Below are 21,292 nucleotides of genomic sequence, written 5' to 3'. Positions count from 1 at the left end.
AGCACAAAAGCTGACGTTTCCGGCCTAGACCCTTCAACCAGCTCCACACTTTGTTATCTCTTTCATCCGAGGATTAGTCCATCTCGTCCCCACCTCCTTGACCTGTCCCTCTTTTCTCCCACCTATCCGCTCCTCCTACCTCACTGGCCATCTCCCACCCCCATTTCCTACCTAGTGGCTTCAACTACCCCCCCCCCCCCACACCTGTCCGTCTTCCTTCCCACCTATCCACCCCTCCATCCCCAATGACCATCCACCATCCCAGCTCCCTACCTTATTTCACCTTTATTGGCTTCAGCCCCGCCATCTTGACCTGTCCATCTTCTCTCCACCTGTCTGCTCCTCTATCCATCTTCCATATCGCCTCCCCCTCTATTTAATTCAGCGTCTCCTTTCCCTCCCCATTTCTGAAGAAGAGTTCAGAGTAGAAGCGTCAGTTTTCCGCCTCCTGTGATGCTGCCTGGCCTGCTGTGTTCATCCAGTTCTGTACCTTGTTATCTCTCTCTCTCTTCCTGAACCTCTCTGTCGCCATCACTCTCTCTACCTCTCTCTCGACCTGCCTCTCACTCTCTTTCCCCCGTGACCTCTCTATCTTGATTTCACTTTGTCGATATCTTTTTCCCGATCTTTATAAAACCAATACAAAATCAAGCGTAAAGCACAAATACGGTGAAGGGTTCATAATCGTCACTCACTATATGAAAAAAACAGAAATGCAATGATATTATTAAAATCTTGCAATGCAGATTATTGAAAATTTGTTTCAATATACATGTTAATGGTTGGGGTCCAAACGCTCATTTCTTCAGAACACGCCGGGAGGAGGGGATGTGTTGGACGTGAGATCGTATTTCCGTTTCGGGACATCTACACATTTTAAATACGCAGCATGAGGGAGGCGCCTTTACTAGCCACCACCCGCGCATCTCCAGCAACTTCCTGTAGGAAAGGGATTGTGGGAAAGGCGTTAGCGGCTTGTTGGTGACCCATGTGTCTTAGTTGCTGGGGTCGTTAACTTGGTGAGTGTTGGTGAGGGGGTTGCGGAATTGTTTGTTTCATGCCCACTATGCAGTTATTAAAACTGACTCAACCCAACGGGTTAACAAAGTGTAGAGCTGGATGAACATAGCAGGCCACAGTAGCAGAAAAGCTGACGTTTCGGGCCTAGACCACACTTTGTTATCTCTTATTGCTGCTTGGCTTGCCGTGTTCATCCAACTCTACACTTTGTTATCTCGGATTCTTCAGCATTTGCAGTTCCTGTTATCTCTGATACAGTTTCAACCCAACGGGTAACTATTTTCTTGTCAGATATCCCATTAATTTTAACATGTTTGTGGCAGCAAAATCCTTTTTTAGGTTTTTGTGTTCTGGAATTTGCTTGTTATTGTGTTTTTTTTTGTCGAGTGGTGATTGACTTCAATGGACACCCCTATTGATGCGAACGATGAAATGGATTGTGTCTCTCGAGTTTTGCGCTATCGCCAACTAGCATCACTTTCAATCTGAGGCCTAACACGATCCTTCTAAAACTTTGTGCTCTATGCCCTGTTTCCATGTGATACATTATATGTGCTTCTTGGCTTGAAACATGCACATCAGAGTGAAAATTGCGCGATTGACTTCAGTGAAGTTTGGAACTCTTTCACGGTGCAGGTTAGTGCTGCTTGTCACTCAAAGATACAGATTTCAGTTTTGGTGGAGTTTGCACATTCATCCCCTGCCTGTGTGGGTTTTTGCTGACTGCTCGGGTTTCCTGCCACAGTCAGGGGAGGTGTGGGTTAGATGGATTAACCACAGGAAATGTAGGGCTGATGGGGGATGGGGAGCAGTGTATGGCTGGGATGCTCATCAGAAGGTTGGTTGAGACTCAATGGACATTTTTTTTTCTCGCTTCACTGGGGTTCAGTGATTTTTTTTTAAACTCCTGGATTCTTCAGGGCTAAGAAGCTTGTTCGGGAATACACGCAATCAGTGGTGGAGTGAATCAGGACTGAAACTATGCCCATTTTTTTCAGCCGTAAGTGTCTGATTTTCTCATGTTGATTTGCGGAATGAGCTTGTCACTGTGTGGTGATGAACACTGGTTTAATACGTTAGGAGCTGGTAAGTTTGATTTCCACTAACCCTAACAAAGTGTTCAGGTAGGTGAGTCAAAATTCTCCACTTCTAACTTGGAATTAGGGAAGTTTTCAGAGTTTTGGGTGCCAGTTAATTGTTGTGGAAGCTTCAATTTCCTTGGCATTTTTGTCAATATGCTGCAACAGGACACTTTACAAGGTGCCGATGGACACCTGCAATAGCTGGCTTCCAATTGGATTTGATTTCTCATAGATACAGACTGTTAACCCTGTCATTCTAGATTTGTGGTCCTAAACCTGTAGGTTGCAGGAACAGCAACTCACCTCCCCTTGGGAACCCTGCAGCCCAATGGTATCAATGTGGACTTCAAATCTCCCCTTTCTCTCCCACCGCCCTGCTCTGCAACCCACAACCAGCCCAGTTAGTCCCAGATAACAAAGTGTGAAGCTGGATGAACACAGCAGGCCAAGCAGCATCTCAGGAGCACAAAAGATAAACAAAGATGCTGCTTGGCCAGCTGTGTTCATCCAGCTTCACACTTTTTTGTATTTTTGGATTCTCCAGCATCTGCAGTTCCCATCATCTCCAGCTTGTCCCAGCCTGCCTAACCTGTACTTCCTCTCACCTATCCCCTCCTCCCACCCCAAGCCACACCTCCATTTCCTACCTACTAACCTCATCCTGTCCCCTTGACCTGTCCGTCCTCCCCAGACTGACCTATTCCCTCGGTGAGATTCAGGAGAGTTCAACAGTGTGCGGCCTAGGCAGCTATAAATACAGCCAACAATGAGGTGAAGGAGATCATGCTGAAAATGAGGATATTGTGTTTGGTCTCTGGATTTGTTGTTTTCCATGGGTGGGGGGGCGGGGGGCGAGTTTGTTCTTTGAGCTTGAATTCTTTTTCTGTGTTCTAAATGTTTTTGTTTAAGCAATGCCTTCCTACACCTGCATCACATGTCGTGTGGCTTTTGGTGATGCTGAGATTCAGAGGTCACACTACAAAACAGACTGGCACAGATATAACCTGAAGCGTAAAGTAGCAGACATGCCTCCAGTTACAGCTGAAAACTTCCAAGAGCGTGTATTGTCCCTGAAAACAGCTGTAGAAGAGAAGAGCAAGGGGACTGCTGCACACTGCACATCTTGTGGAAAAAGATTTGCCACATTCAATGCCTATGATAACCATTTAAAATCCAAAAAACACAAGGAAGCAGAAAAGAAGTCCACGAGCATTGCAAGTAAAGAGTTGGAAAGGCTCAATGTGAAAAATTTGGAGAAGGGGTTAAGCAAAGAACAAATGGACAATGATGCCTTGAATCTTGCCATTCAGCAGGCTGTGAAGGCTCAGCTGTCTCCCTCGACGAGGAAAAGCACTGTTGTCCCAGTAACTGAAGACCCTGAGCCACAAGTCATAGTTAATAGCCAACAGAACAAGAAGAAGCCTGACAAACCACCTCGGTTACTCTGGTTAGAATGGCAAGCAACAAAATTAGAGCCGCTGGAGCACTTGGAGGAGGAAATGTTGGAGGATGACGATGATGGTAAATAATGAGAAATTAACATTGTTTCTGGCTCAGTTTTAACAACTGTCTAGTGTTTTTGCTTTTTTAAGAAATATTCTAATTCCAAAGCTCATTTCTAAGTTAGCTCATTTAGCAATTCCCCAGTGCTTATTTTGATAGTGCACACAAACGTATGCTCATACTACTGTTATTATGGATATTATTAAACTTTACCAAAATATATTTAATGCCTTACTGATAAAGGGTAGTATTTGGCAACATCTGATGCTTCTGCAGCCTCAATTATTTTAAATTTCTTGTTATAAGAATTGCAACTTTGTATTTTTTTCTCTCAAAGGTGTTCTTGATAAATTCAATTCCAGGTAAGTTCTTACTATGACTGTCAAAGAAATTGGTAAGAAAATACACAAGATTGTGCCCAAGTAGGTGGTTTGGTGAGGAACAACTTGTCACAGACAAGTTTTTCTGTAAAAATTCTTGCATTTACATTTCTGGAGCCACTTGTCAAACATGCCAATGTGGTTGTATGACAGATCATAATGCTATAAATGCTAAATCTTGGATATATTCTTACTACATGTCTTCCCTTTATAACCTTGTTTTATTTTCTGACCTGCTTTATTTTTCACTCAATGAACTTAGAACCTGGTTCAACCACTTTTTTCTGCTTAATCTTTTTGAGGCACGCCTGTAGTGATTTCCAGGACTTTGATCCCGTGACTGTGAAGGAATGGTTTCAAGTCAAATTGCAGTTTGATTAGAGAGGAACTTGTATGTGGCACTGTTTCAATGCGTCTGCTATTCTGCAGCATACGTTTTGTGTCACAAAACAAAGTTTGCTTAGTTTGACTTTCTAACTTTGTTGCATTGTACTGCACTCCTGGGCATAATTGTGACTGTTAAATTGATCTACATTTATTGGACTGAGAAAATGTTGCCAACTCTGTATTCACACTTAAACATATGTTCTGAGATTTAAATCATCAAATAGAACACTGTTTATATGTATTATGTGTTTAAAAAGGCCTTCGGTTTGAATTTTGCATTGTTTCTGCCAGGTGCATGGGATGACGTGGATTCCCTCTGTGTCACAGAGGAACACTTTAAAAATGAGGAGAGCCGAACTGATAAGCTGAATGAAGACTCACCAACTGGCAGTATTCCAATAACTGACTGCTTGTTTTGTTCACATCACTCTCGATCTTTATTTAAAAATATTGATCACATGACAAAGACACACAGTTTTTTTATTCCTGACGCTGAATATTTAGTGGATCTAAAGGGTTTGATGACTTACCTGGGTAAGTAAGAATGAAATACATTTCAACTGTCCTCAATAGAAAATTAATCATTCCTAAAAAGCAAGCAATAGAGAAAGATTAATGTTGCTTCTGAAAATTCTGATGTGACTGTGTGACAATTAAAACCAGTCATTTCAACTGAAAGGGTGCATTGAATCTTCACATAGTGACAGACCTAGTGGGATGTTACTTTTGCAGAGATCATTTGATCTTCTTTTGCCTCTAACAGTACAACTAAAATTCCTTTCCCAGCTGTGCTACTCTGGAAAATAAGAAGAAACTCGTTGGCACAGCACTGACATTTTCTGAAAGTACAGTGTTAATCTTTGGCATGAGAATTTGACTGAGAATTTGAAAATTAATCTGGTTGTGAGGGATCTTGAGCAAGCAATGGGACTGTTCACTTATTTGTTGGTTTCATTTTCATATTGCTTAGATGACTGAAGACTGAAAGTTCAGTTGGACATGATAGCTAGAGAAATATAACTCACCTATATTTTTAATTCATTCTTTTGACGACAGTCAATTTACAATAATTAAATTAGTTTAAAACTCCACAGTAGTGTAGAGTGTATTTTTAACTTGGTTCAAAGCTTCAGTTTGAGTTGCCAAAAGTTTCAGAAGTTGTTCACTTAGCATTCTGTAACTAGCTGCTTGTGATGTTTGCAATTTTATTTTTACAGGTGACAAAGTTGGTATAGGAAATGTTTGCCTGTGGTGCAATGAGAAAGGGCGGGCCTTTTACTCAACTGAAGCTGTCCAAGCTCATATGGTTGACAGCAGCCATTGTAAACTGTTCACCGATGGAGAAGCTGCGTTTGAGTTTGCAGACTTCTATGACTTTAGGTAACAACAAATGAGTTTTTTTTCGCATGTTGCATGTATTTTGAAGGTAAATGATCCTGCGTTTAGTAAAACTTAAGTACTATTTTTTAAAACGTTTAACACTTGATACTTTAATGTTGGGGTCAAATTGCATTTGAGGGGCAGCGTGGTGGCACAGTGGTTAGCACTGCTGCCCCTCAGCGCCAGGGAACTGGGTTAAATTCCAGCCTCAGTCGACTGTCTGTGTGTAGTTTGCACATTCTCCCCGTGTCTGCGTGGGTTTACTCCCACAGTCCAGAGATGTGCGAATAGATGGATTGGCAATGCTAAATTGCCCATAGTGTTCAGGGAGGTGTAGATTAGGGGATTGGGTTTGGGTGGGATGCTCTGAGGTTTGGTGTGGACTTGTTGGGCCAAAGGGCCTGTTTCCACACTGTAGGGATTCTAATTCTCTAATTTCTCTCCATCCATATTTTTCACTGCTCCCTCAACCTCACTTTTTTTCAGCATTTGCTTGAGGATTAAAAACCTAGGTTGCCTAGAACTGCATTCCCAAATGCAAACTGCCTAGCCCAGTGCTTCCCAAACTTTTTCCACTTTGACCACAGCAAGTTTTAAAGTGTTGCCACTTATAGACATTGCAGGAGGTGCTGTAAAACTTAGGCCTGTTAGTGTGAGCATAGCTGTTAAAACTTGACTGGATTTTCATGATGGCCACTGCTACCTCCACTTGGGACCCCAAAATTTCAGTTTTCACCATTTTAGAGTAATAGAACATAGAACATAGAACATAGAACAGTACAGCACAGAACAGGCCCTTCAGCCCACAATGTTGTGCCGACCATTGATCCTCATGGATGCACCCTCAAATTTCTGTGACCATATGCATGTCCAGCAGTCTCTTAAATGACCCCAATGACCTTGCTTCCACAACTGCTGCTGGCAACGCATTCCATGCTCTCACAACTCTCTGCGTAAAGAACCTGCCTCTGACATCCCCTCTATACTTTCCACCAACCAGCTTAAAACTATGACCCCTCGTGCTAGCCATTTCTGCCCTGGGAAATAGTCTCTGGCTATCGACTCTATCTATGCCTCTCATTATCTTGTATACCTCAATTAGGTCCCCTCTCCTCCTCCTTTTCTCCAATGAAAAGAGACCGAGCTCAGTCAACCTCTCTTCATAAGATAAGCCCTCCAGTCCAGGCAGCATCCTGGTAAACCTCCTCTGAACCCTCTCCAAAGCATCCACATCTTTCCTATAATAGGGCGCCCAGAACTGGACGCAGTATTCCAAGTGCGGTCTAACCAAAGTTTTATAGAGCTGCAACAAGATCTCACGACTCTTAAACTCAATCCCCCTGTTAATGAAAGCCAAAACACCATATGCTTTCTTAACAACCCTGTCCACTTGGGTGGCCATTTTAAGGGATCTATGTATCTGCACACCAAGATCCCTCTGTTCCTCCACGCTGCCAAGAATCCTATCCTTAATCCTGTACTCAGCTTTCAAATTCGACCTTCCAAAATGCATCACCTCGCATTTATCCAGGTTGAACTCCATCTGCCACCTCTCAGCCCATCTCTGCATCCTGTCAATGTCCCGCTGCAGCCTACAACAGCCCTCTACACTGTCAACGACACCTCCGACCTTTGTGTCGTCTGCAAACTTGCTGACCCATCCTTCAATTCCCTCGTCCAAGTCATTAATAAAAATTACAAACAGTAGAGGCCCAAGGACAGAGCCCTGTGGAACCCCACTCACCACTGACTTCCAGGCAGAATATTTTCCTTCTACTACCACTCGCTGTCTTCTGTTGGCCAGCCAATTCTGTATCCAAGCAGCTAAGTTCCCCTGTATCCCATTCCTCCTGACCTTCTGAATGAGCCTTCCATGGGGAACCTTATCAAATGCCTTACTGAAGTCCATATACACCACATCCACAGCTTGACCCTCATCAACCTTACTAGTCACATCCTCAAAAAACTCGATAAGGTTTGTAAGGCATGACCTACCCCTCACAAAGCCGTGTTGACTGTATTTGATCAAGCCATGCTCTTCCAGATGGTCATAAATCTTATCCCTCAGAATCCTTTCTAACACCTTGCAGACGACAGACGTGAGACTTACCGGTCTATAATTGCCGGGGATTTCCCTATTTCCTTTCTTGAAGAGAGGAATTACATTTGCCTCTCTCCAGTCCTCAGGTACGACTCCAGTGGAGAGCGAGGATGCAAAGATCTTCGCAAGTGGCGAAGCAATTGCATTTCTCGCTTCCCAAAGCAGCCGAGGACAAATCTGATCCGGGCCTGGCGACTTGTCAATCTTAATGTTTGACAAAATTTTCAGTACATCAGCTTCCTCTATCTCTATCCATTCCAGCATGCACACCTGCTCTTCAAAGGTTTCATTCACTACACAGGTCGTTTCTTTCGTAAAGACAGAAGCAAACCTCTTGTTAACTCCCTCTTTGGAGAACTCTGGACTGGCCTTAAGGCAGGCATGCTTTCTTGTTTGATTCAATCTTATCCTCAGCAAATACTTGACTGTCCGTGATTTCCCCTCCATTATTGCCCTGTCTATGCTCGTCTGAGCAAGGGGAACAAACTCGGAGCATTATATATAATTACCTTGATCGCATCCATTTATGTTGAACCTCACTTAACGCTGTCAAAGCCGCCCTGTGACTATTCAGCAATAATCCTGTAGGGCAGATATAACTCTGGATTTCTTTTTGCTAACATCAAGCGCTCCTTTTAAAAACATTTCCTCTGACCTTTTCATTGCCCAAAAAAAAGTCTGAGCATCTTGAGAATTTCAAGACCATTTTGTTCAGCTACTTTGGCAGATTCCTTCTGGTTTTTGTTTCTAAACTCATTATCCATCTCAAAACTCAACATGCTGACACATTCTAATTATTGTCACAAATCACCTTTTATATTTCTCAAGTTTAGTATACACCCTCTCAACCTCTGCTCTGACTCCTCATTTTCCTAAAACATTCAGCCTCTTATTTGCAAGGGGATTGGAATAAATGAATAAGCGAGTATTATGAATTTGAGTCTTTAATAAAACTACATCTGGAGTACTGTGTTCAATTTTTTTTTGGTTTTGTATTTAAGGAATAATATAACTGCTTTGGTAGTAGTGAAGGTTCACTAGGTTGGTTCCTGAGATGAGAAGACTGAAGACAATCTAACTTAACTTGGGTCGATGTTCTTTCGGGTTTGAAAAATTAGCAGTTATTTAGACATGACCGTGCGGCAACAGATGTTTTCAGTGGGTGAGGAAAAACATAAATCAAGGGGTCACAATTTTAGGATTGGGGCTGATGAGTTAGAACTAGAATGAGAAGTTTCCTCTCTAAAATTGTTATGGTTCTTTGGAATTCTTTTTCTTGAAATGCTGTGGATGCTCCAATACTGAGTCTGTTTGTGGCTGATATGAACTGATTTGTGATATCTCTGTAAATATAGGGATAGGGGAGCATAGTGGAATGGAGTAGATTGAAACACAAGATCAGCCATGATCTTTTTGGAAAGTAGTGCAAGACTGGTCAACTATGGCCTGTTTCTTTGTTGTTACGCCCACCAATATTCTTTCCAGCTCCTTGAGGTGCTAATGTTATAGTGGCTAATTCCTTTTAGACCCCCCCCCCCCCCCACCAACTCTGTTCAAGCACCTTGAACACGTTGATGTCCATAGAGAACTAAAGATGCAATTTGCTTGAGAAGTAAATGGTGTCAGGTGCTGAGGTTTTTTGTCTTGCAATGAATTTCCATGCCTCAGATGTACTTTGTTTTTCTGTTTCCAAACAGCAAGCTTCATGATTTTTAAGTGTTATCCTTCTAACTGTTGGGCCACATGGTGTCAAACAAGTCATCTCAAACAAAATCTGTGAAGGCCTAAATCACAATTTCCAAATTTGTCACATGTCAAACAGACTTGCACAGGACATAGTCACTTTCAAAAATCAAAATAGGAGAACTGCAGTTAGTGTTGGTAAATGGCAAGATAAATAAACTGTCTTGCAAATGTCTGCTTTCTGGCATGTCTTTGTATTTTATAAGCAAAGTAGAAAAGTTAATTGTGAAATCCGACTGCATTCCAGTACAAGAGATTACTGTAAATCTATTTGCTGACTTTCCTATTTTGTTCCCCTCTATACACAGGGAGAGTTACCCTGATCACACAAATGGAGCAGATGTATCGGCCAAGAATTTGGAATATAATGAGGAAACAATGGAACTTGTGCTTCCGTCTGGTTTGTATCCAGGCCTGATATGTCATCTTGCATCTTTTTGTTACGCAGATTGTATGTTGGACAAGTTCCATGTTTGAGCTATGTTCTCAAATTGAGAGAACATTATAATTGTTAACAAGTGAAATACTGCAGATGCTGAAAATCTGACTTTTGAAAATAGTGCTGGAGAAACTCAGCAGACCTGGCAGCATGTGTGGTGAGGAACAGAACGAATGTTTCAAGTCTGATATAACAATCTGGTTTAAATAGTTATAAATAATTGTGTATTATTGTTCCTGAGCTGAAGCTTGCTATTATGTATTTTGGTCAGACAATTTTTTATTTAGATTTGGGTAAAGCTTGGTAAACTTCTTCCTTTTTTATTTTGTTTCCTGAGTTTTCAGACTATCTGATCACCTTGCCTCACTACCATTTTCCTCCACATTAAAGTACTTCCCACCCCCCACCATGGATTTCCTTGGGAAAATGGTGTACCGGTTTCTTGAACTACTGCTGTTTTTGTATAGACAAGTCGGTTGTAAGTCAGAATGGTTGTGGTTTGGAGGGAAACTTACAAGTGGCTCCTTTTTTTGGACTATCTTTGTTCCCTTCGATTAATAGGAATTGCGGATTTGGAAGGTACTGTCTAAGGAACGTGGTGGTGATAGATTTAGTTATCAATTTCATAAGGAAATTGAGTAATCACTTAATATGTTTGGGTTATGGGGTGGGGGGGGGAGTGGAGAAATAAGACTAACGAATTTGCTCTTGTAGACAGTTAGGCAGCCATTGACTTTTCTGAGCTTTCTACACATTTCAGCTAGTCAGTGATACCTGCCCAGAAAGTAAGCAAAACGAGTCTAGAATCTAGTAAAGTGTTATATGAAATCTCAAATGTATGTTTGGTTTTTTTATAAAATCTTGTGTCCATGTTTTTAAATAATATATTTTAGGGTTGGTTATGCAAAAATTCAAATTCATGCTGGCTTATCTATTGTTATTTCCAATTTCTAGATGTTCTACTCTTTCAAAATAAAAAGGAATCACGAACTTACCTTTTAAGACTGTTGAGCCAACTCTCAATTCCCTAGGCATATTCTGTTGTCTTTTTCAAATACAGAAATTACACTAATTTTTGACAGTCCTCTGGCTCCACAACTTTTATCCAACTGATTTTGTATGCTTTAAAGGTTTACAAAGTCATGAAGGCTTAAGTAAGGTGAATAGCCAAGGCCTTTCCCCAGGGTGGAAGTGTCCAAAAGAGGAGAGCACAGGTTTAAGCTGAGAGAGGAAAGATTTTGAAAGGGACCCAAGGAGTGACTTTTTTTTCTCCAGAGGGTGGTGAATGTATGGAATCAGCTTCCAGAGGATGTCCTAGAGCTGGGTACAAAAGACATTTGGACAGTTACATGGAAAAAGAGATTTAGAGGGCCATAAACCAAATGCACATAAATGGAAAATCAAAATCTGTCGCCAAATGACTCCATTTTTCTAGTTTAGTCTAGGAAACTTGGTTGGCATGGCTGAGTTGACCCGAAGGGTGTGCGGTTTTTCTTTTTGGTGCTGTATGAGTCTACTGGGTTTTATCAACTTTGTTCAATACACTATTTAGCTTATCAACTAATGACATCTTTACTTATTCTATCCCCATGGTAAATATAAAACTAAATTATTTAAGATTTCAACCAGCCTTGTCATTACCTGCGGTCTACTGTCCATAATGTTCTTTCTGTCACCGTCTTCTGTTTTTAATATAGATATAACTAAAGTATTTCACCATATAGTTTCAAATTCCTTGAATCAGTTTCTCTTCGCCTATCAAATTATTTGACTTCTCTCCTAATTAAAATCTCCATCTCTTACTGCTCTCAGCGTTCTTGATTTATACAATTTTTTTCTAATGCTCAATTATTGATTGTTTATTCATTCCTTAAGTGAAATACACTTTTTTCCTGTACTCCCAACACTAATTAAATTTGTTCTTGATGTAGAGCAAGGAACCAACTTGTCCATGCCAACCAGATATTCTACGTTAATCAAGTTCCATTTGCCAGCAGTTGGCCCAAATCCCTCCGTAAACCCTTCTTATTCATATGCTTATCCGGGTACCTTTTTTAAATGTTGTAATTGTACCAGCTGCCTCCACTTCTGGCAGCCCATTCCATAAATGCACTACAGTCTGAATGAAAACACTGCCTTTTAAATCTCCCCTGCCCCCGTCTTAAACCTATGCTTTCTAGTTTAGGATCGCCCTATCCTGGGGAAAAGACTTTGACGATTCACCCTCTCCATGCCTCTCATGATTTTATAAAATTCTATAAAGTTCATAGAAAATGCTCCAGAGAAAACAGCCCCTAAAGCTCAAACCCTCCAACCCTTTAAATTTTCACAACATCTTTCCTATAGTACTTTAATCCAAACCAGCCTTTAAATGTAGATACAAATAAGGGCAATTTTACACTTCACTGTGCTTTTAGATGAGTTCTAGAGTTCTCTGGCATTTGTCCATATTCACTGGCAATTGGGCTTCAACACTTAAAACTGTTTGAGTATCACTGGTTTCAGCTATTAATGTGTTAAGTGGCCATGCCACAAGTAATAGATTAAAAAAAACACTTGCCCAAACAAATAAGATAACTTTAGTGGCTTTATCCCAATGTCATGTCAAGGGTTTTAACAGTAGTGTTCCACCTTTGGGATTAGATGAACGTTCAGTCAGCCTAAGAGGGCATGATCTTGCCAGGTTTTGTCACAGCAACACTGTTTCGTTCATCATTCTCCTGTGCTAGTACCCAATCACTTTTTTTTCCCCCAGATCTGCCTAAAAGAAAACTAAGTCCCCTGACACTCTCATTCAGATTCAGCCTTCGGTAGTTCTTGTATCATTTAATGTGCATGTGGAATGGGAGAGATGGGAGACGGCACAGCACGTGTCTTCAATTTCTCTTGTTTGCACTGGTTCATTCCCCATTAATGAATCTTCCCATGTTAAGATTTTACATATTTGAACACTATCACTAGCTTTTCCTTTTTTCTCTTATCCCCTTTAATTTATTCTGTCCAATTAATAGTGGAGCAGTTAAAATTCCCCAAGACTATTTGTGTTTTAACTTTTTTTTCTTATTTTTGCATGTTTGTTCTTTCTTTCTCTCTCCCCAACACCCCACCCCCACCTCCCTCCTGCAAATAGGTAATCTATAGGGGGCACCTATTAGTGTAATGGATCTATATTCCCATTTCTCAACCCATACGGACTCAAATGGTCTCTCCTTTTCCACATCCCAAATGTGATTAAGATTCTATTCTAGTTTTCTGTCCCTTATTCCAGTCTTTTGTAACATTTTGGTTTGTAATATTTAACTCAGTCTCTGATTCTTTAATCAGTTATGTCACTAATTCCTACTATGTCTCGACCCTTCCAGTAGACTACCTCCTGACCTGCAGTTTGATTACGTACATTGTAGTGAATTTTAACTAATTTAACTCACTTTTACATAGTTTAACCATCTTGCTAAACTCTAGTTCTATAACTGTACTTCCTTATTAAGTGTCTTCCCTGTGTTTACCTGCTCTGTTCTACTTGTGTGTGGGTTGTTTGCATTTCTTGTGGATCCCTTTTTATTTTGGGCAACCTCCCTCTTTACTTCTGTTTAGAGTACTTTTGTTTTGACTTTTGGAGGACTTCCCCCTCCATGCTGCAACCAAAAATATTTGAAGTGGATTTATTCTGCCCCTTTTTTGAGTTCCTGTCCTGCTGAGATGTATTCCTTGCTCTGGTACTAGGTGGGCAACACAGTTTGTGGGATTCTTGAAGAGCTTGAGGATGCTATCTATCCCCCGCCGCTTTTTTTTTCCCTCTTGGGTCATCGAAGTCCTGTATTACTACCACTACATCTCCTATTATGCTCTTTCCCACCTTGGACAGCTATGGTGCCCTGAGGCTATTGTACCTTTTTGGAAGAAACTAATAGGTAGAATCTCTGTCATGTCTTTGGCATCGCATGGTACCTGCCTCCTGATCAATTACCCTTCCTGAGGATGTTTTCCCATGGTATGCTATCTAGTTGGGAGTCTCTCTCCATTTCTCATTCTCAATTTTTGGCTTTCATTAACAGGGGGATTGAGTTTAAGAGTCGTGAGATCTTGTTGCAGCTCTATAAAACTTTGGTTAGACCGCACTTGGAATACTGCGCCCAGTTCTGGGCGCCCTATTATAGGAAAGATGTGGATGCTTTGGAGAGGGTTCAGAGGAGGTTTACCAGGATGCTGCCTGGACTGGAGGGCTTATCTTATGAAGAGAGGTTGACTGAGCTCGGTCTCTTTTCATTGGAGAAAAGGAGGAGGAGAGGGGACCTAATTGAGGTATACAAGATAATGAGAGGCATAGATAGAGTTGATAGCCAGAGACTATTTCCCAGGGCAGAAATGGCTAGCACGAGGGGTCATAGTTTTAAGCTGGTTGGTGGAAAGTATAGAGGGGATGTCAGAGGCAGGTTCTTTAGGCAGAGAGTTGAGGGCATGGAATGCGTTGCCAGCAGCAGTTGTGGAAGCAAGGTCATTGGGGTCATTTGAGAGACTGCTGGACATGTATATGGTCACAGAAATTTGAGGGTGCATACATGAGGATCAATGGTCGGCACAACATTGTGGGCTGAAGGGCCTGTTCTGTGCTGTACTGTTCTATGTTCTATGAGTAAGTTGGAGACATCAAACATTTTAACTCTGGACTCAGTCCATAGCCATGTTTTGTTGTATCTTGAACTTGCCTTTGTTTAGTTTTATTTAATTAAAGCCTTGTTTTATTTTTCATGGGAAAGGTGTTGTTAGCACTTACTAGCCATTCTCAATTTTGAGTCAACTGAGTCTAAGTGCCACTAAAAATCAACCAAATACATTGTGGGTATGGAGTTGCAGGTAGGCCAGACTAAGTAAGGATATTGCATTTGCTCCAGAAAAGGGCATTAGTAAACCAGATTGTTAACTGTCATAAAAACACATCATTTTATGTGGTTACAATTAGACTAGCTTTTAATTCCATGTTTATTAATTCAATTAGACTTTCACTATCTGCCTTGGAAAGATTTGAACCCATGTCCCCAGAGGGTGTGTAACCAGAAGCTCTGGATTGCAAGTTCAGTGACGATACTATCATTTCCCTACTAACAACAAATAATTCATCAATTTCTTTATGTAATAATTGGGCTATGTGTTTATACTTCAATATACACTCCTGGTCTTGGTTCAAACTTATGTAGAAACAGGTTAAAAAGCCTAACTCACCAATCCATCACTGACCCAATTATTACCTCTGGGTTTCAGCAGCAGGTACTTGCTGTGTCCAGCCCCCTGTTCTGAACCACTTTTTCTATAGAAAGCTAGTTCACTTCAGGTGTTGCTTTGATTAAAATTTCATTTTGGTGCTGGTTAAGAAATCGAGTCATAACTTATCGTTACCTCCTGAGTAGGACTTTCAATAAAGAAAAAATGTCACGGCATCTGTATGACACTTTTTTGTGTAGTTGCCTATTTATGATTCCTGATTTAATAGGATCGCCAATAGAAATTATAATACTTGGACTTCTCGTGATTGTACACTTTAAGGAAGAGTTGTGCGCCCATGTGGCATATTTGGTGTTAGGAAGTGCTTTTAATAGAACATAAAACAGTACCATACAGCAGAGGAACAGGCCCTTCAACCCAGCTTGATGTTCCAAAGTGTTTATCTCTCTGAAATCTGCACCAGCTGTTCTAAACTAATCCCATCTGCATGCACATGATCCATGTCCCTCTAATCCCAACCCGTTAACATCTGACTGCCTCTTTTTAAAAAAAAAAGGCAAATGTGTTACTTTTAGAAAAAACTGCCTTTGCTCATCACTCAACTTTTTCCCTCTTACATTAAACCTATAGCCCCTAGTATTTGATAGGGGAGGGAGGGAGACAGAGACTCCCAACTATCCTATGAGCAGCCTTCCTGCAGCCCCTCAACTTTATATCCTTCTATCAGCTTACCCTTCACTGTAAGCAAAATCAGTTCAAGTTTATCTAACCTCTCCTTACAGCTAATCCTCTCCATTCCCAGAAACATCCTGGTAAACCTTATTGCACCTGCACAGCTATCTCTGGCAGCATGTTCCAGGCACATGCCACACTTTTTTTTTCTTTCTTCCAAAAAAGAACTTTCCCCTCAATCTCCTTTGAACTTTCCTGTTACCTTTTAAATGCATGTCCCTCTTCCACCTCTGGGAAAGAGATTCTGGGAAAGAGATTCTGACAAATCAACCTTGTGTATGCCTCCATAATTTTATAAACTTCTATCCAGTCTCTTCTGCATCCTCTCTAAAACCTCCACTGTTGTGTGCTGACCAGAGAATAGAAAACAATAATGTAAGTGTGGCCTAATCAGAGTTTATATAAATAAATCCCACTTCCTGATTCTTCTACTCTGCCCCAACCAACTTAAAGACAAGCATGCCGTATGTTGCCTTTACCCTATCTACTTGTGTGCTGCTTTCAGGGAGCTATGGACTAGGACCCCAAGATCCCTCTGCACGTCATTGCTGTTAAGGGTCCTGCCTTAACATTTTAATTACTGAGTACAACACCTCGTGCTTGCTTGGATTAAACTCCATCTGCTATTTCTCTGCCCATATCTGCAACTCCTCTATATCCCACCATAACCTCCGACAACCTTCCACAGTATCATTAGACCCCTGATTTTTTTGTATTGACTGCAAACTTACTAACTCACTCACCTATATTTTCATCAAGTCACTGACGTAAATTACAAATAGCTGAATCCCTTTATGGATCCCTGCAGAATGCCACTGGTCATGGACCTCCAACCAGAAAAATACCCTCTCACCACAACTTTTCTGTGCACAAAGCAATTCTGAATCCACATGGCCAAGTCACCATGGATTTCATGCATTTTTAATGTTCCAAATGCGAATCCCATGAGGGATGTTGTTGAAAGCCTTACTAACATCCGTGTAAACAACATCCACTGCTATATTGTCAGTCATTTCCTCCAAGTAATCAATCAAGTTAGTAAGACATGACTGGCTCTGAATAAACAATACTGACTGTCCCTAATTAAGCCATACTTTTCCAAATGTGGGTAAATCCTATTCCTGTGAATCTTTTTTCCATTTGTATCACAACCATGATGTATGATTCACAGGTCTGTAATTACCTGGATATCCCTATTTCCCTTGAATAGAGCAACAACATTAGCAGCTTGCCAATCCTCAGACCTCCAGTGACTAGAGACGATGTAAAAACCTTCATCGGTGCTCCTAAATGTTTACTGCATGCTTTCCTCTTGTGTTAGGACACCCCCCCCCCCCCCCCCCCCCCCCAGCATCAACTTGCATTTGCCCATGTTAAACTCCCATCTGCCATTTTTACCCCTACTTTTTAACTGGCCTTTGACATCAAATTTGAGACAAGACCTCATCCACATAGCCATGCTAACTATGTGGAATAAGTTTGTAAATGGGCATGGTGCAATTGTTAGCAAATATCTCATATCTAACTATATGCTGAAGGGAAGTTATTCATAGACCTGTGAAGATGGGCCTGGGATACTGCCTTGAATTCTGCAGTGATGTCCTGTGGCTGAGATGATTGACATCAATAACTGACCTGAAGAGATTTATTTTCCCTTGATTCCCATTGACTGACTTAAGTTTAGCTCAGCCTCGTGAATGCCATACTTTGTCAAATGCTGCTTTTGACACCAAGACCTGTCATCTTGCCTCAACTCTGAAGTTCAACTTTCTTTCCATTTTTTTTGGGCCGAAACTGTAATGAGGTCAGGAACAGAGTGGGCCTGGTGAACGTCATTGTGTTTTGTCAAATAAGAGATACTTGGTAACTGTGGTGACAGTGCCTTCAATCATTTTGATTGAGAGTAGACTAGTGGGATTGGCTGAGTTGGAGTTGTTTTGCTTTTTGTGGAAAAGAATGTACCCAGGTGATTTTCCAGGTGCTTCAAGCATCAAACTGAATAAAAACTGGATAAATAAAACATGCTTGCCTAATTTGAACTTCTTATTTCGTTTAACTTTCACAGGTGCCAGAATTGGTCATCGATCATTGCTGAGATATTATAAACAACAATTTGGTACCTCTAGAGCAGTGGCTGATACTGGGACTTGCATCTTAGGCAGAGTGCTACAGCAGTACAAGACGTTAGGATGGTCAAGTGACTTTGGTAAGTCAAAAACAAAATATTATGAATATTGGAAACCTGGAAATATTTAAGTTAGCCAGCATCTGTAGAGGGAGAGAGCTAACATTTCAAATCAATGATGTTTCATCACAACTGGGAAAAGTTTAAAAATGCAACTAAGTTTTTGCAATAAAGTTAGCACAGTGGCTCAGTGTCAGATTCCATCCTGTGGCAACTATCTGTGGAGTTTGCCATTCTCCCCATGTCTGCATGGGTTTCCTCTGGGTGTTCTGGTTTTCTCCCAGAGGCCAAAGATGTGCTGGTTAGGTGGATTGGCCATGCTAAATTGTCCATTTGTACAGGCTAGCTGGATTAGTTATGAGGAATACAAGGTTACTGGGATAGGGTAGGGGGGGTGGGTTTGGGTGGGATTCTCTTAAGAGGTCAGTATTAATTGATGGACTGAATGGCCTGCTTCCACACTATATGGGATTCTGTGAAAAGATGCCTACAATAGCTGTGAATGAAGGGGTGATGAACATGATTGTCTAAATGGAGTGGGAGTAGGGGGAAGCCAAGAGTAAGCAAAGGGGAAAAACCTGCAGAAATGGAAACAAAATGGAGGCAGAGGTTGTTCAGCTCTGACCAGTCTGGAATGCTGTAAAATGCATATATGAATCTTTATAACTTGTGCTTCTTGATTCAAAAGAATTGTTCTGCTGACTGACGCACTAAATAAAGTGAGCTGAACTCCTCATGTGTTCACTTGAATGTACTTTGAGTGTTTTGAAACACTCTGAATTTTGTGGAAGATTTCACTTCTTTGTGGATTCTATTTTCTAATAAAATTAAACTTTTCCAACAGAAAATACCTTTTAAGGTTGGTAATGCATAGCCAATTCACTTTTTAACTTTAAAAGATTACAACTAGATCATTACTGTCAGTTCTAAAGTGGCAAATGACTTTTACGTTTGCTGTTTTCCTTACAGCAAAAGCAGTATCTCTGAGAAAAGTGCGGGATGTGCAAAGAATGAAATCCAAGTGGATGTTGAAGACAGCATTGTCCAACAATGCGACAAAGCAGATGCATTTCCGATCTCAAATCCTATTTTAGTAATTGTCAACAGTCAAGAAGTACAAGTCAACTGTGGAGGATAATTGCAACTGTTTCTTTTTATCTTTTTTCTGATTTACTGAGATTTTTGATTTTACACCTGCCATGTTTTTCATAGGTTTACCTTTAAGTTAGAGCACTTAAGTAGTTTTCATTATTGAAATCTTTGTTAATACTTATCCAACTGCATTCTGATACAAGTATTGTGAATTCTATGCATCTGTATAATTTTGAATAGGTTGGCTATATGTACAATCAAATGAAGTTGCTGTATTTTTAAAGAAAAAAAATTACTATTTCTCCATTCATTGCATTTGGTAACATTATTGTTCATACTCTCTTCCTGTTTTGAAGACAACATATCATAGCAGTTGGTACTGCTGCCTCAGCACCACAAATCTAGGTTTGATGCCAGCTTTGGGTTGTGTGAACTTTGCATAGTCACCTCGTCTGTGTGGGTTTGCTCTTGTTTCCTGCCATGCTCCAAAGCCATGTAGGCTAGATGTATTGGTATTGCTGAATTGTAGGGTGAAGGGCTGGCTGCGTGAGTTAACTATGGTGAATGTGGGGATAGGGAGTGATGCCTTGTCAGAGGCTCGGATGTCACTCAGTGGGTGATGCTGGTTGTAGTCAAATGCTTATTTCAGTAATATAAGCACGTTGGACCATCAAAATCTCCCATTTGCCAAATAAATCAATTTGATGCTGGATACACGAAAATGCTTCTGTCAGTGAGATCGCTACGTTTGCACACTTAAGTCATTTGTTGAATGCAAGGTTTTAAGTTGTTGCAGTTTGTTTCTAAAATGCATATTTCAGTGAGAAAAGCACATTTTGCACCTCAAAATCTGGCATTCACCAAATCACTCACTCAATTTTTTTTTAATGCTTGTATGTTCACTGTTGAACAACTGAATCTGTCATCAAACAACTTAAGGTCATACACATTTTAGTAAAGTGCTTGTTTCAGTGAGAAGTGCATTTGCACATGAAAATCTCACATTTGCCAAATGATTCAGTTTTGCATGTTGGTTGTACTAAAATGCTTACGTTAGGGAGATAAGCACTGTTGAACAACAAAATCTCGCATTTTCCCCCAAATGTCTCAATGTGAAGCTGGTTGTAGTGAAATGCTTATTTCAGTGAGATAAGCACATTAAAATCAGACATTCACCCAATGACTCCAAGATTTGATGCAGGATACACTGAAATGCTTCTTTCGGTGAGATAAGCACCTTGGTACATCAAAATGTCACCTTCACCAAATGACTCAAAAGTTGATGCTGGTTGTGGTAAAATCTTATTTCAATAAGATAAGCATACTTGAACGTCCATAGCTGACATTCACCAAATCACTCCATTTTTCCATGCATGTTCTAAAACATTTATCTCTGTGAGATACACTCTGTTGATTAAAATTGTGTTCATCAACTGACTCGATGTCCTGCAGCTAGTAGTGAAATGCTTATTTGAGAGAAGCGCGTTGCACAATTAAAATTTGACTTTCACACAATGACTCAAATTCTGATGGTAGTTGTACTGAAATGCTTATTTCAGTGAGATCACCACATTTGCACGTCAAAATCTCACTTTTACAAAATGACTCAAAGGTTAATGCCGTTTGTACTAAAATAATTATTTCAGTGAGATCAACGTATTTACACATCAGCAGTCTGGCAGTCACCAGATCGGTGACAGGAAAAGTTGATGCTGGTTGCATTTGTTTGTTTCTAAAATGCATATTTCAGTGTGCAAATGACATTTGCACACCAAAATCTTGACATTCACCAACTGATTCAATTTTACATGTTGGTTGGACTAAAATTCTGATGTCAGTGACATAAGGACATTTGTAACATCAAAATCTTGCATTACAAAATGTTGGTGCTGTTTGTAATAAAATGCCTAATTTAGTGAGATAATCACATTTCTAATTCAAAATCTCACAAACAAAAATGTGAGGCTAGTTGTACTGAAATGTTCATTTCGATGAGATAAGCACAGTTGTAGATCAAATTCTCATTCA

General features: G+C 40.6%; 1 protein-coding gene across 8 annotated transcripts; it reads left to right on the top strand.

Annotated features, from left to right (window-relative positions):
• Positions 1–929: 929 nt before the first annotated feature.
• On the top strand, positions 930–19,570 carry znf622 (zinc finger protein 622). Of its 8 annotated transcripts, none has more exons than XM_048557667.2 (8): positions 930–1,019; positions 1,408–2,106; positions 3,012–3,623; positions 4,664–4,906; positions 5,590–5,752; positions 9,905–9,996; positions 18,053–18,193; positions 19,142–19,570. In XM_048557667.2, exons 2-8 carry the CDS (start codon positions 2,040–2,042, stop codon positions 19,264–19,266), a joined length of 1,443 nt encoding a protein of 480 aa, XP_048413624.1. In that variant the 5' UTR covers positions 930–1,019; positions 1,408–2,039; the 3' UTR covers positions 19,267–19,570. The 8 variants fall into 8 exon arrangements, with proteins under 8 accessions (XP_048413624.1, XP_059509764.1, XP_048413617.1 ...); XM_059653781.1 differs by having other exon boundaries at positions 939–1,292; XM_048557660.2 differs by having other exon boundaries at positions 939–1,656; positions 2,019–2,106.
• The last annotated feature ends 1,722 nt before the right edge of the window (positions 19,571–21,292 follow it).

This window comes from Stegostoma tigrinum, chromosome 2 (assembly GCF_030684315.1).
Source record: "Stegostoma tigrinum isolate sSteTig4 chromosome 2, sSteTig4.hap1, whole genome shotgun sequence".
Taxonomy (NCBI): Eukaryota; Metazoa; Chordata; class Chondrichthyes; order Orectolobiformes; family Stegostomatidae; genus Stegostoma; species Stegostoma tigrinum.
The sequence above is the reverse complement of the archived record's forward strand: the minus strand, read 5'-3'. Positions and strand labels throughout refer to the sequence as shown.